The sequence below is a fragment of the Lissotriton helveticus genome (genome assembly GCF_964261635.1).
Source record: "Lissotriton helveticus chromosome 1_1 unlocalized genomic scaffold, aLisHel1.1 SUPER_1_unloc_33, whole genome shotgun sequence".
Taxonomy (NCBI): Eukaryota; Metazoa; Chordata; class Amphibia; order Caudata; family Salamandridae; genus Lissotriton; species Lissotriton helveticus.
This window is the reverse complement of record NW_027611674.1, coordinates 1,785,316-1,801,460: the sequence shown is the minus strand read 5'-3', so window position 1 is coordinate 1,801,460 and position 16,145 is coordinate 1,785,316. Positions and strand designations below refer to the sequence as shown.

The window sequence follows — 16,145 nt, the reverse complement described above, 5'->3', positions numbered from 1 at the left end:
TGCTCCCGCTCTTATTCGAATCTGGGGGGCGTGATTACCTGCTAGGTCCCCTCCTATGGGTGGGACCCAGGAAGGGGGTGGTTACACCCCTTTCCTTTGATCCAGGCCGCCCTGGCACGAGGGCTGGAGTGCCCCAGAACCGGTTTGGCCGGATCATGCAAGGGGCAGCCTTGTGCGCCCCAAGCAGTGTCTGCAGTGTCTGGTTTCTTTCAGACCTCCCTGCTACAATCCACTATTTCCTGTCTGGAGGGTGGTAAAACCCCCCTGCGACAGGAAACCCTTTGTCCAGGCCCCATTTGGCGGACTTTCGGTCAGCTGCAGGGGTCCAGACCCGTGTCTGTGGCAGAGGCATCCATTTTGTGGATCTAAGGCCCTTTTAGAAATTAACCGCATTTAAGTAAAGTAACATGTCTTACCCCTCTAGAGGGGTGGAATGCTATCCCCGTCGCCAGAACTGGCGAGGGGATAGCATTCCAAATCGTATGACACCTTACACGACATGTTTTGATAAAGCCAAACCAAAGATGCTATATAACCGCGAGGATTATAAGGCACTTAAGAGTATATGGTATGGCGTTACCCTGAAACAGCTTAGGGAGTTGTTCCCGACAGCTGCAGACAGGCTCAGCTCATGCTAGAGCTCCATCTCACATTAAACCACGCACTCTGCCTCCAGGATTGATGAGGCCTTCCATAGGAGTGGCTCACAGGTTTATATGTGTCCAGATATAGGTTTAGACATAGGTATACTATATCTAAGTAAGGGGTGTTTACACCACCTTACCCCAGCTGAGTGATCAGCCAGTTGTGTCAATTTAAGAACCAGCCAGGGGTGGCAAAAGATATGCTGCAGCCCCGGGTAGGCCTTGGTGGCCCCTATGCCCTGGGCACCTATAGTGCATTATACAGGGGCTGACAAGGAGTCCATTTCCAATTGTGGTATGTGCCTATAGCACATGTATCAGTAATTTAGTGAGAGAACAGCAGGCAGGGGGTCTGATCAGCAGGCCCACAGCCTCAGTAGTCGAAAACCAGTGAAGCAAAAAGCAAAAATTTGTGGTGACCATAGGATAGCAGACCCTACTCTCCTACACCCACACAGGGGTCTCTTACTCAGTGGATGAGGTCTGATGGAAGGAGTATTTCATCCACACTGGGGTCTCTCACTCAATGGATGGGGTCTGAGGACGGAGGGGGTATTTCACCCACACAGTCCTAGATCTACTCCTGAGGCGGAAGCTGGGAGCTGTGTTTCGTGAATTTCTACTCTGTACTTTTTAACACTTGAATTATCATTTAGCAATTTGCTCACATTTTAAGATCCTTCGCCGCAATCACCCCTCAGCCAGGTAGGCGCTGAGTTGACATACGCACCCGGAGGCTGCCGGACAAATCCAGCGGCCATCTTTGCCAGGTACGCTGGGTGGTGGTCTAGTCTTTTCTGACGCGCTCTGCGACAGTTTAAAAGCAGGAATTACCGCGCAGGCGCTAGTCCTAGATCTACTCCTGAGGCGGAAACCAGGAGCTGTGTTTCGTGAATTTGTACTCTGTACTTTTTAATACTTGAATTATCATTTAGCAATTTGCTCACATTTTAAGATCCTTCGCCGCAATCACCCCTCAGCCGAGTAGGTGCTGAGTTGACATATGCACCCGGAGGCTGCCGGACAAATCCAGCGGCCATCTTGGCCAGGTACGCTGGGTGGCGGTCTAGTGTTTTCTGAAACGATCTGCAACAGCTTAAAAGCAGACGGGCATGCCTCTGCGCAGCGGACGCGAGAAGCAGGCACGCTTAAAACGCGCCGAAGGAGCGCCTAAGGAAAGCCCGTCTGCGCCCGTCCACGCCCGCACAAGCCCAGAGACCTTGACCCCTGCCCAAAATCAGGTAACACCTATTTCTCTCCCTCGGATTTCATACTCATCTGATATCTTACATACTATCAGAGCCACACAAACTCTCACTAAATGACCTAGCGCTAGCTGTATAAATATTTTTCCTGACTTATTGGAAGGTCCGGTAGCTTGCAGACATTGTTCCTTCCAGAGAAATCTGTATATATCTTTCGTCTCACCAGCCCGACTTCAAAGATTCTTTTCTCCTGAGGGCACCTCTTTCATCCTATGCAACGTGCGCTCCTTAGCCAAACACCCATATGAAATCTGGGACACGATCACCTCTCACTCACCAGAGATATGGGTTTTTTATGGAAACTTGGCTAAATCCCTCAAACCACCTCACTATAAACATTGCCATTCCAGAGAACTCCAAATGTATCCATCTGGATCGGACAGGGAAAGTAGGCGAGGGGATAGCCATTGATTTCAAAAATCATCTCAAACTATCCTGGATTTCCACTATGATAGATGAGAGCCTAGAAATAGGCATTTTTAAGGTCACTAAATCCCCTACGGAAAGTTGGCTTGGAGCATTAGTCTACCGACCTCCTGGCCCAAAAACAGACTTTGCGGCTACCGTAATAGACTACATAGCCATCCATGTCTTTGCGTCAAATAAATTCCTGATGCTGGGTGATTTTAATCTTCACTGTGAGGCTCACATAACTCAAGAGATCAGTAATTTCCTCGGTGATCTAGAACAGTTAGGGCTTACACAAAGAGTAATAGGTCCTACCCACCAGGCGGGCCACACCTCAGACCTAATTTTTTCAATATAGATCAGATCAAATGCGATCCTCCGTGGCCTCTTACGTGGACCGATCACTCTATGATCAAGTTTGCAATGCCCAACATCGCCCTTAAATCTCCAACACAGTTGGCTCTCAAAAAACCATCATCCCGTAGGCCCTGGCATAAACTAACGACCTCAGCTTTCAATATAAATTTTCAGGCCGAGCAACAAATACGAAACCATGATCAAGATGCATCTGCTATGCTGACTTTTTTTAATAAGGCTCTTGAAAATTCTTTTGACAAAATTATTCAGACAAGTAAAAAGTCCAGACCAATCCCTTGTCGAACCTCAGCCCAATGGTACTCCTTAGAACTAAGACAGAAAAAATCCTCCTGCAAACAACTAGAGAGACACTGGCGAGCGACCAAGTGTTCTCAAAGTAGACAGATATTTAAACTAGCTCTAACTAGTTACCATCGAAATCTAAAGACTGCCAGACGCCTTTTTTATTCTGAATCAAATTGAGAATGCCAGTAACTCCTCCAAAGCCCTCTTTGGCATTGTTAGAGAATGTATATCACCTGAAGTGTGCAAACAATTGCCTGTGGAATCCCAGGAATTCTGTGATTCCCTAACCGCCTTCTTTCAGGAGAAAATCTCAATTATCTACTCCAATTTTCCTTCACAGGATAACATTCCCCCTTCAATCCTGTCCAGCCTAAAAAGTCCCACTAGCAGGTTAACCTGTTCTCTGGACAGTTTTGTTCCTGCCACACTTGAAGAAGTGATTAAAGCACTAAATGTGGCCAAATCAGGCTCCCCTGCTGACCTTTGCCCCCCTAAAATTATGTCTATTTTATCCCACAGCTGTGCACCAACCATTCAAACAATTTTCAACCACTCTATTCAATCGGGCACTATCCCTATTTCCTGGAAGGAAGCGTTTGTTCGTCCCATCCTAAAAAACCTCTGGCTAACCCGCAGGAGCTCAGCAATTACCACCCCATTTCACTGCTCCCCCTGCTGGCCAAAATGCTGGAAAGCATTGTAAATAGACAACTAAACAGTTATCTTGAAACCAACAACATCATGGCCCCCTCGCAAACAGGGTTTCGCCCAGGTTTTAGCACAGAGACCGCCCTGTTAGCCGTTACGGACTCTTTGAGGCTGACTGTGGATGCTGGAGGATCTGCCATACTGATTCTCCTTGACCTCTCCGCGGCCTTCGATACCGTCTCCCACACCAGGCTCGCGGAGAGGTTAATATCCTATGGCATCCAGGGTCTAGCCCTTAAATGGCTTCAAAACTTCCTAACGGACAGAGCCCAAACGGTTATCATGGGTCCTTTCCACTCAGATAAAACAACGCTGGACAAGGGTGTCCCACAAGGCTCCTGCCTCAGCCCTAACCTTTTTAACATTTTTTCTGGCTCCGCTGGCTGAGGCAGTAGAAGCATTAGGTTTCGAAACAATCTCCTATGCACATGACACCCAGCTACTGTTCACCATCGGCCCAAACCCAGAGGCTGACAGGCTCCGGTTAACCAAGGGCAAACATGCAATATCCAACTGGATGACCGACAACTGTCTCCAATTGAACCCTGGTAAAACTGAAGTTATGCTGCTGGGAAAGGCCGCTACCATCTGGACAAACAAATGGTGGCCTTTACAACAGGGTATTACCCCTGCTCCAAAACAGAGTGTAAAAAACCTGGGTGTGAAACTAGATCGCCTACTGTCAATGAAGGATCATGTAGCAGCCACTATTGGTTCCTGCTACCACAGCCTTCGCCTACTTCGGAAAATGTTCCCATATATCTCAACTGACAACCGTAGAACGCTGATCCAAGTGATGGTGATCAGCCATTTGGACTACGGGAACGCCTTACTGGCTGAGGTTGGGACCACACTTCAAAACAAACTTCAAGTAATCCAACATACAGCTGCAAGAATTATCCTAAACATGCCTGCTGGTTCTCCGTCATTGCCTTTGTTAAAATCTCTACACTGGCTGCCGGTAAAAAAAAGATCCATCTTCAAAATCTGCTGCTTGTCTTTTAATGCTTTAAACGGCCGAGGCCCTCAATATTTACAAAAGAAATTGTACAGATACACCCTTGGTCGTTTGCTGAGATCGGGCTCGGCGAGGCTGCTTCATATTCCTCGCATCCGTCTCAAGCGTACAGGTGGTATGGCTTTCTCCTATCTCGCCCCCAAATACTGGAATAGTCTTCCCAAATTTCTTAGAGATATTCCACTGTATACATCCTTCAGGAAACATCTAAAAGCCTTTCTGTACTAAATTCCAACTCAGCCCCGATGTTGCTATCAGTGATGTTTTACTCTAGGCAGCACCGAGATGCCCCAGGGTGATTCGAGCGCTATACAAGAGTGACTAACATAGCATAACATAACATAACACAGGGGTCTCTGACTCAGTGGATGGGGTCTGAGGATGGAGGGGGTATTTCACCCACACATGGGTCTCTGACTCAGTGGATGGGGTCTGAGGATGGAGGGGGTATTTCACCCACACAGGGGTCTCTCACTCAGTGGATGTGGTCTAATGGAGGGGGTATTTCACCCACACAGTAGTCTCCCACTCAGTGGATGGGTCTGATGGAGGGGGTATTTCACCCACACAGGGGTCTCCCACTCAGTGGATGGGTCTGATGGAGGGGGTATTTCACCCACACAGGGGTCTGTCACTCAGTGGATGGGGTCTGATGGAGGGGGTATTTCATCCACACAGGGGTCTCTCAATCAGTGGATGCAGTCTGATGGAGGGGGTATTTCACCCACACAGGGGTCTCTCACTCACTGGAGGGGGTCTGATGGACGGAGGGGGTATTTCACCCACACAGGGGTCTCTCAATCAGTGGATGTGCTCTGATGGAGGGGGTATTTTACCCACACAGGGGTCTCTCACTCAGTGGATGGGGTCTGATGACGGTGGGAGTATTTCACCCACACAGGGGTCTCTGACTCAGTGGATGGAGTCTGATGGAGGGGGTATTTCACCCACACAGGGGTCTCTCACTCACTGGAGGGGGTCTGATGGACGGAGGGGGTATTTCACCCACACAGGGGTCTCTAACTCAGTGGATGGGTTCTGAGGACGGAGGGGGTATTCCATCCACACAGGGGTCTCTAACTCAGTGGATGGGGTCTGAGGATGGAGGGGGTATATCACCCACACAGGGGTCTCTGACTCAGTGGATGGGGTCTGAGTATAGAGGGGTATTTCGCCCACACAGGGGTCTCTCTCTCAGTGGAGGGGGTATTTCACCCACACAAGGGTCTTTTACTCAGTGGAGGGGGTCTGAGGACAGAGGGGGTATTTCACCCACACAGGGGTCTTTCACTCAGTGGAGGGGGTCTGAGTACAGAGAGGGTATTTTACCCACACAGGGGTCTCTCACTCAGTGGAGGGGGTCTGAGGACAGAGGGGGTATTTCATCCTCAAAGGGATCTCTCACTCAGCAGAGGGGGTCTGAGGACAGAGGGGGTATTTCACCCTCACAGGGATCTCTCACTCAGTGGATGGGGTCTGATGGAGGGGGTATTTCACCCACACAGGGGTCTCACTCAGCGGATGTGGTCTGAGGACAGAGGGGGTATTTCACCCTCACAGGGATCTCTCACTCAGTGGATGGGGTCTGATGGAGGGGGTATTTCACCCACACAGGGGTCTCACTCAGCGGATGGGGTCTGAGTCCGGAGGGGGTAGTTCACCCACACAGGGTCTCTCACTCAGTGGATGGGTCTGATGGAGAGGGTAGTTCACCCACACAGGGGTCTCTCACTCAGTGGATGGGTCTGATGGAGAGGGATGTTCACCCACACAGGGGTCTCTCACTCAGTGGATGGGGTCTGAGGACGGAGGCAGTATTTCACCCACACAGGGGTCTCTCACTCAGTGGATGGGGTCTGAGGATGGAGGGGGTATTTCACTCACACAGGGGTCTCTCACTCAGTTGAGGGGGTCTGAGGATGGAGGGGGTATTTCACCCACACAGGGATCTCTTACTCAGTGGATGGGGTCTGAGGACGGAGGGGGTATTTCACCCACACAGAGACGGTGGCGAGGCCGAGGTCAGCGGATCTAAGCTGGCGGTTCGGGGTGTAGAAGCTGAGTCGTCTGTTGAGGTAGGCTGGTCAGGTGTTGTGGAGTGCCTTGTGTGCGTTGCTGAGGAGCTTATTTATTTATTTATTATTGCAATTTGTAAAGCGCAACGTATGCCCGTAGGAGCTTGAAGGATATCCTCTTGATGGGGAGCCAGTGCAGGTCTCTCAGGTGGGATGTGATGTGGATGTGGCGGGGAATGCCGAGGCTGAGGCTTGCAGAGGCATTCTGTATGCCTTGTAGTTGTTTCTGGAGTTTGCCAGAGGTTCCTGCTTAGAGGGCGTTAGCGTAGTCCTGCCTGCTGGTGACGAGGGCCTGGGTGACTGTCCTTCTGGTTCTGGTGGGGATCCATCTGTAGATCTTGCGGAGCATGCAGAGGGTGTTGAGGCTCGAGGAGGATACGGAGTTGACTTGCTGGGCCATTGACAGGGATGAGTCCAGGATGGACCCCAGATTGTGTGCGTGGTCGGTGGGAGTCGGTGCAGCTCCCTGTGTGGCCGGCATTCAGGAGTCGTTCCAGGTGGACGGGGTGCAGCCGTCTTGTCCGAGAACTGTTTCAGGTGGATGTTCTTCATCCATTCGGCGACGGCCTTCATTCCTTTTGACAGTTCGGATGAGTTGGTGGTGTCTGCGGATGGCGCTCTTTTGGGCTGCATTGCTGTCCGGTGGTGTCTGTTTGTGGTGCTACTTCATTTCGAGCCTTCGGCAGGTCTGCTCGGATGCCTGGAGGTCGGCGGTGAACCAGATGGATATTCTGTTGATGCATCTGTTTGAGGGTTTCTTGATCTGGGCGAGAGTGTTGGCACAGTCGTCGATCCATTGCCTGAGGTTGCGGGCCGCAGTGTCGGTGTCGGCGGTGTCAGTTGGTGGGTTTCGGGCAAGGGTGGCGATTAGCTGGTCTTCGGTGACTTTGCTCTAGCTGCAGCATTGAGTCTGTTGTGTGTGGTGGTGCATGGTGGGTTTCTCAAAGGGGAAGTGGATGCAGTGGTGGTCGGTTCAGTGGAGTTTGGTGGTGTAGTTGAAGGTGACATAGTTGCTGGCGGAGAAGATGCTGTTGAGCATGTGTCCAGCGGAGTGGGTGGAAGTCGTGACTAGCTGTTTGAGTCCGAGGTTGTTGAGGTTGTCGAGCAGAGTGGTAGAGTTGCTGTTGAGGTGGAAGTTCAGGTCTCTGAGGCGGATGTAGTCCGTGGATGCAAGGGTGTGCGTGCTGACGAAGTCGGGGATGGAGTCGTTGCACTGTGGCCTGGTGGGTCTGTAGACGAGGGTTCCTCTGAGGGTGGTATTGGGGTCGATGTGGATCTGGAAGTGCTGTCGTTCGGCGGCGCTGAGAGTGTCGTCGGTGCTGGTCGAGATTCTGAGGGAGTTCCTGTGGACGATGGTGATTCCTCCTCCTGCTCTGTTGGTACGGTCCCTGCATGTGATCTTGTAGCCGTCCAGGATGGATATGGCGATGTCGGGTGCAGAGGAGGGGTTCATCCAGGTCTCCGTTAGGAAGGCGACGTCCGGGGAGGATGAGTCGGGTAGGTCCCAGAGTGCGATGGGGTGCTTGTGGGCAGAGCGGGTGTTGAGTAGTACGCATCTGAGGTGGTGGCGTCCTACCCTGGTGGGCAGGGTGGCGGCTTGGAGGCCGGCGAAGCTGCAGCTCCGGCAGGAGAAGGGTCCTTGGTTGCGCTTCGGGTGGCCAGTAAGCAGGTGTATGATCGGCCGGCGTTGAGTGCGTGGTCGGTGCTGGTGTGGTAGTGGCGGCGGGCATTGTGGCATTTGGGGGCCCAAGGGAGTCTGGCACTGGGCGCGGTTCAGGCGTGGACGAGCGCAGGCAAGTTTGCATTCGGTGCGCTTTCGGCACGGCGGCCATTAGAAGGGGAGGTGGGAGGGAGGAGCAGCTGGGAGACGGGAGCAGGATGAATGGGCAAGCAGGGGTAGGGGCCGCAGGGGACGCAGCGGCGGGGAGGGGAGAGGTAGGCTGGAATGCTGGAGGGCCACAGAGCAAAAAAGAGGTGGAAGCAAAGAATACAAAGAAAAGGAATACAACAGTGGGCACAAAATAATACAGCAGCAGAATACTAAAAAGTAATACAACAGTGGGTAACAGATACCGCAAAAAGTAATACAACAGCAGGCAAATAACAGGCAAAAAGGAACAGAGCGAGCACACAGATACTTACGGCTCACCACTGGGCCACCAGGGATGAGGCGCAGGTGGGAGCCTGCAGGTGGTGGAGGATCTTGAACTCGCGGCAGCAGCGAGATCAGGGACATGGGCACAGACAGGTAGAGATGTGCGGCGTGGGGAGCAACCTGTCTGAATCAGGGTCAAGGGTCGCTCCTATATCTCACTCTTGATTCATGGCTCTTTATTCAACCATCAGCCACTCTCGGCTCCTTTATCTCACATTGATTCCACCTCATGGCTCTTTAATCCACCCCAGACACTCTCGGCTCCTTTATCTCACTCTTGATTCCACCTCATGGCTCTTTAATCCACCTTGAAACCAAGGAGAGGGGCTCGTAAAGTCCAATAGAGACAGAGCACCATAAATAGTTATATAAAACAAGTTTTCCCTATGGACTCTTCTTTTCACTTTATCAGTCATACACACCACACTCACAGGTTTGGAGCCACCAACAGGACAATATGCTGCCTGTTTGTTACAAATGTATTCAATATCAGACAAATAATTAAAAACACAGGAGATCATAAATATCTCAAATTGAATCAAATCATTTGATATCACAATATCTAAAATTTCATTACATAAACATCATTACCAATACACATTTTAAAATCATATTCCTAACTAAGTGTATATAACAAAACACAGTAAAACAATATCAAAATCAATAAAACCTCATACGGAAGGAAAACAAAACCAAGGCCATAGGTTTCGGCCCTTGCAGTGTTAATCTGCGTTGTGCTAAGACCACAGGAAGAGACCAAGGGTTTAATAATTCTGCTCTGTGTCCTGCTTCAGATTTAACCTCAATTAGGCATCGACGCGTTTCGGTGGAGTTTTGTTATTTTCTTCCACCTTCTTCAGGACAATTTACAATAGAGATCCTTCCTCTCTTTCTGCTTTCAATAAAATCTAACAAAAAACATATTACAGTCAGTACCCTTTCGGGCAAATAATACAATTAAAAGCATCTGTAACGATACACTTCTTCTACCTTTATCTGACATATGTAAGACAATTCATTCAGCATCACTATGACATTTATTTTGAGTAAAACCCACAAATAATTATCACATTAATCCTTCTTCACATTCTTGTTATAAATCCTAAGGGGTTCCAAATACTCATCATTCTATCGCGCAGACATACTTATTCTTATTGTCTGATAAGCAATTCTGATCACCAACATCTGATAAAATGTATTAGTTAGAGTCCCTGATTCGTTTCCATAACCGGATCTAGATCTCCCGATTCAAATTCACAATCTTATTAAGACATGACTCCATTAAGCCTTCTATATCTAAATGAACAAGTTTTTAGAGCCCACTTATATCGGTCCTCATATAGTGTTCCATATTAAGGTCCAACCCTTCCCCTATCAATGTTTAGGGTACTCATTTTCTTTCATTGATATATCACCTTATTCTTTATAGTGTGTCGGTTAGACAATGCCCCTATAGTGCTTCCATATTGCGATCCTTAGACCATTTGTTGTAGGATCTCAATTAACAAAGAGAGAATAGGGATGACGCTTTCCAACATTATACCGACAAAAAATCAATGTGGCCCAATCTTCACTGGCAACTGCAAACACAACAATGATGGACAGAATGTGGATCAATGTCCCACATTCACCCCAGTCCAAAGATCTGGGCCCAAATCCATCGTTTTTCCACTCCACACCACCCTGGGTTAGACAATGGCGATATGCAAATCAGCGCTGACCCTGTGCCCCATGGGAACAGTCCAGTCCGAACTACAAAAGCCATGTCCTTCCCAGAACGGAATCAAGCATCCGAGGACCGGCCCGGTTTCGAGGTAACACCTCTCATCAGCCCGGCTAGCTTGACTCCAGTGGTGTGGAGTGCCTGGGACTCACGTCTGAGCATCCCCAGTACACTTAGAGCGGTAACTGCAAACACAACAATGATGGACAGAATGTGGATCAATGTCACACATTCACCCCAGTCCAAAGATCTGGGCCCAAATCCATAGTTTTTCCACTCCACACCACCCTGGGTTAGACAATGGCGATATGCAAATCAGCGCTGACCCTGTGCCCCATGGGAACAGTCCAGTCCGAACTACAAAAGCCATGTCCTTCCCAGAACGGAATCAAGCATCCGAGGACCGGCCCCGTTTCGAGGTAACACCTCTCATCAGCCCGGCTAGCTTGACTCCAGTGGTGTGGAGTGCCTGGGACTCACGTCTGAGCATCCCCAGTACACTTAGAGCGGTAACTGCAAACACAACAATGATGGACAGAATGTGGATCAATGTCACACATTCACCCCAGTCCAAAGATCTGGGCCCAAATACATCGTTTTTCCACTCCACACCACCCTGGGTTAGACAATGGCGATATGCAAATCAGCGCTGACCCTGTGCCCCATGGGAACAGTCCAGTCCGAACTACAAAAGCCATGTCCTTCCCAGAACGGAATCAAGCATCCGAGGACCGGCCCGGTTTCGAGGTAACACCTCTCATCAGCCCGGCTAGCTTGACTCCAGTGGTGTGGAGTGCCTGGGACTCACGTCTGAGCATCCCCAGTACACTTAGAGCGGTAACTGCAAACACAACAATGATGGACAGAATGTGGATCAATGTCACATATTCACCCCAGTCCAAAGATCTGGGCCCAAATCCATCGTTTTTCCACTCCACACCACCCTGGGTTAGACAATGGCGATATGCAAATCAGCGCTGACCCTGTGCCCCATGGGAACAGTCCAGTCCGAACTACAAAAGCAATGTCCTTCCCAGAATGGAATCAAGCATCCGAGGACCGGCCCGGTTTCGAGGTAACACCTCTCATCAGCCCGGCTAGCTTGACTCCAGTGGTGTGGAGTGCCTGGGACTCACGTCTGAGCATCCCCAGTACACTTAGAGCGGTAACTGCAAACACAACAATGATGGACAGAATGTGGATCAATGTCACACATTCACCCCAGTCCAAAGATCTGGGCCCAAATCCATCGTTTTTCCACTCCACACCACCCTGGGTTAGACAATGGCGATATGCAAATCAGCGCTGACCCTGTGCCCCATGGGAACAGTCCAGTCCGAACTACAAAAGCCATGTCCTTCCCTGAACGGAATCAAGCATCCGAGGACCGGCCCGGTTTCGAGGTAACACCTCTCATCAGCCCGGCTAGCTTGACTCCAGTGGTGTGGAGTGCCTGGGACTCACGTCTGAGCATCCCCAGTACACTTAGAGCGGTAACTGCAAACACAACAATGATGGACAGAATGTGGATCAATGTCACACATTCACCCCAGTCCAAAGATCTGGGCCCAAATCCATCGTTTTTCCACTCCACACCACCCTGAGTTAGACAATGGCGATATGCAAATCAGCGCTGACCCTGTGCCCCATGGGAACAGTCCAGTCCGAACTACAAAAGCCATGTCCTTCCCAGAACGGAATCAAGCATCCGAGGACCGGCCCAGTTTCGAGGTAACACCTCTCATCAGCCCGGCTAGCTTGACTCCAGTGGTGTGGAGTGCCTGGGACACACGTCTGAGCATCCCCAGTACACTTAGAGCGGTAACTGCAAACACAACAATGATGGACAACGATGGATTTGGGCCCAGATCTTTGGACTGGGGTGAATGTGTGACATTGATCCACATTCTGTCCATCATTGTTGTGTTTGCAGTTACCGCTCTAAGTGTACTGGGGATGCTCAGACGTGAGTCCCAGGCACTCCACACCACTGGAGTCAAGCTAGCCGGGCTGATGAGAGGTGTTACCTCGAAACCGGGCCGGTCCTCGGATGCTTGATTCCATTCTGGGAAGGACATGGCTTTTGTAGATCGGACTGGACTGTTCCCATGGGGCACAGGGTCAGCGCTGATTTGCATATCGCCATTGTCTAACCCAGGGTGGTGTGGAGTGGAAAAACGATGGATTTGGGCCCAGATCTTTGGACTGGGGTGAATGTGTGACATTGATCCACATTCTGTCCATCATTGTTGTGTTTGCAGTTACCGCTCTAAGTGTACTGGGGATGCTCAGACGTGAGTCCCAGGCACTCCACACCACTGGAGTCAAGCTAGCCGGGCTGATGAGAGGTGTTACCTCGAAACTGGGCCGGTCCTCGGATGCTTGATTCCGTTCTGGGAAGGACATGGCTTTTGTAGTTCGGACTGGACTGTTCCCATGGGGCACAGGGTCAGCGCTGATTTGCATATCGCCATTGTCTAACCCAGGGTGGTGTGGAGTGGAAAAACGATGGATTTGGGCCCAGATCTTTGGACTGGGGTGAATGTGTGACATTGATCCACATTCTGTCCATCATTGTTGTGTTTGCAGTTACCGCTCTAAGTGTACTGGGGATGCTCAGACGTGAGTCCCAGGCACTCCACACCACTGGAGTCAAGCTAGCCGGGCTGATGAGAGGTGTTACCTCGAAACCGGGCCGGTCCTCGGATGCTTGATTCCGTTCTGGGAAGGACATGCCTTTTGTAGTTCGGACTGGACTGTTCCCATGGGGCACAGGGTCAGCGCTGATTTGCATATCGCCATTGTCTAACCCAGGGTGGTGTGGAGTGGAAAAACGATGGATTTGGGCCCAGATCTTTGGACTGGGGAGAATGTGTGACATTGATCCACATTCTGTCCATCATTGTTGTGTTTGCAGTTACCGCTCTAAGTGTACTGGGGATGCTCAGACGTGAGTCCCAGGCACTCCACACCACTGGAGTCAAGCTAGCCAGGCTGATGAGAGGTGTTACCTCGAAACCGGGCCGGTCCTCGGATGCTTGATTCCGTTCTGGGAAGGACATGGCTTTTGTAGTTCGGACTGGACTGTTCCCATGGGGCACAGGGTCAGCGCTGATTTGCATATCGCCATTGTCTAACCCAGGGTGGTGTGGAGTGGAAAAACGATGGATTTGGGCCCAGATCTTTGGACTGGGGTGAATGTGTGACATTGATCCACATTCTGTCCATCATTGTTGTGTTTGCAGTTACCAATCTTCACTGGCGCCACTATCGTCTATGGTGGCTTTAAAGATTATGTAATTCCATCTCACCTTAAATTAAAAAACCTCAATCAGTTCATTTTCTTCGTTTCCTCTGTATCCAGTCAAGTTATGGAGACAAAGGACCTTAAAAACAACCAGGGCACCGTTCTCCGACGTGCAGTTTGTCTAAAAGAAGGAAATTTCCTTATGTAATTATATTCAATGTAGTCAGTTGCCCTTAAAAGGTGAGCTCAGTCAATAGTGGCTTACCTTGAACTACTTATTTCAACCGAACTGTTACTTCCCAGTTTTTCTTGTTTCAATGGTCGGGACACTCATTTATTCCATCTGTACAAATTATGTTTTCAATTTTCTTCAAAATACCAGGGCTATTAAATAAAATACAATATAAATACCAAAGGTAGCCCATTTTTTAAAAAAAATTCAAAGACCTTTCACCTCTACTGCTTATCTTTGCTCACTAGAGAAAGAGATTATCAAGTTTTACCTCCCTTTAGCATAGATGCCTGTTGGTTACATTAAGGCAATACTACACTTTTCTATTTTTATCTAAGACTAGCTTGGTTTACCAACGTCTAGGGATAGTCCATCCCCTGCTGCTGCCCAAGCGGCCTCCTTCGGTAGCGAAAAATACACATTTCTTTTTAACAGCTCCCTGCCCCACATCTTAATTTTCCCGAGGGGATGGTGACACTAACACTTATGTAAAAGAATGAAACTCCCGCTGCCCGCACTCAACTTATGCCCTAACTGCTTGTGAGTTCAACCCCCACCTTATCACATTTGGGGCCTCTCTTATAGGCAATCCCCTTGCCTCTATTGCTCCTGGAGACTCGCATCCACCCCCAGACACTCTCTGCTCCTTTATCTCACTCTTGATTCCACCTTGTGCCTCTTTAATCCACCCCCAGACACTCTTGGCTCCTTTATCTCACTCTTGATTCCACCTCGTGGCTCTTTAATCTACTCCCAGACACTCTCGGCTCCTTTATCTCACTCTTGATTCTACCTCGTGGCTCTTTAATCTACTCCCAGACACTCTTGGCTCCTTTCTCTCACTCTTGATTCCATCTCATGGCTCTTTCATCCACCTCCAGACACTCCTGGCTCCTTTATCTCACTCTTGATTCCACCTCATGGCTCTTTAATCAACCCCCAGATACTCTCGGCTCCTTTATCTCACTCTTGATTCCACCTTGTGGCTCTTTAATCCACCCCTGACACTCTTGGCTCCTTTATCTCACTCTTGATTCCACCTCGTGGCTGTTTAATCCACCCTAGATGCTCTCAGCTACTTTATCTCACTCTTAATTCCACCTCGTGGCTCTTTAATCCACCCCAGACACTCTCGGCTCCTTTATCTAACTCTTCATTCCACCTCGTGGCTCTTCAAACCACCCCAGACACTCTCGGCTCCTTTATCTCACTCTTGATTCCATCTTATGGTTCTTTAATCCACCCCAGACACTCTCGGCTCGTTTATCTCACTCTTCATTCCACCTCATGGCTCTTTAATCCACCCCAGATGCTCCTGGCTCCTTTATCTCACTCTTGATTCTACCTCATGGCTCTTTAATCAACCCCCAGATACTCTTGGCTCCTTTATCTCACTCTTGATTCCACCTTGTGGCTCTTTAATCCACCCCATACACTCCTGGCTCCTTTATCTCCCTCTTGATTTTACCTCATGGCTCTTTAATCCACCCCAGACACTCTTGGCTCCTTTATCTCACTCTTGATTCCACCTCCTGGCTGTTTAATCCACCCCAGACGCTCTCAGCTACTTTATCTCACTCTTAATTCCACCTTGTGGCTCTTTAATCCACCCCAGACACTCTTGGCTCCTTTATCTAACTCTTCATTCCACCTCGTGGCTCTTCAAACCACCCCAGACACTCTCGGCTCCTTTATCTCACTCTTGATTCCACCTTGTGGCTCTTTAATCCACCCCAGATACTCTCGGCTCCTTTATCTCACTCTTGATTCCACCTTGTGGCTCTTTAATCCACCCCATACACTCCTGGCTCCTTTATCTCCCTATTGATTCTACCTCATGGCTCTTTAATCCACCACAGACACTCTTGGCTCCTTTATTTCACTCTTGATTCCACCTTGTGGCTCTTTAATCCACCCCTGACACTCTTGGCTCCTTTATCTCACTCTTGATTCCACCTCGTGGCTGTTTAATCCACCGCAGACGCTCTCAGCTACTTTATCTCACTC

General features: G+C 49.6%; 1 protein-coding gene across 1 annotated transcript in view; it reads right to left on the bottom strand.

Moving 5' to 3' along the window:
* Window positions 1-2,507: 2,507 nt before the first annotated feature.
* Window positions 2,508-16,145, bottom strand: part of LOC144805926 (uncharacterized) — a 39,073-nt gene continuing 25,435 nt past the window's right edge. The window contains exon 2 of the mRNA XM_078672396.1: window positions 2,508-2,591. Within this exon, the coding sequence (XP_078528522.1) occupies window positions 2,508-2,591 (84 nt within the window). The remainder of the gene's footprint in view (window positions 2,592-16,145) is intronic.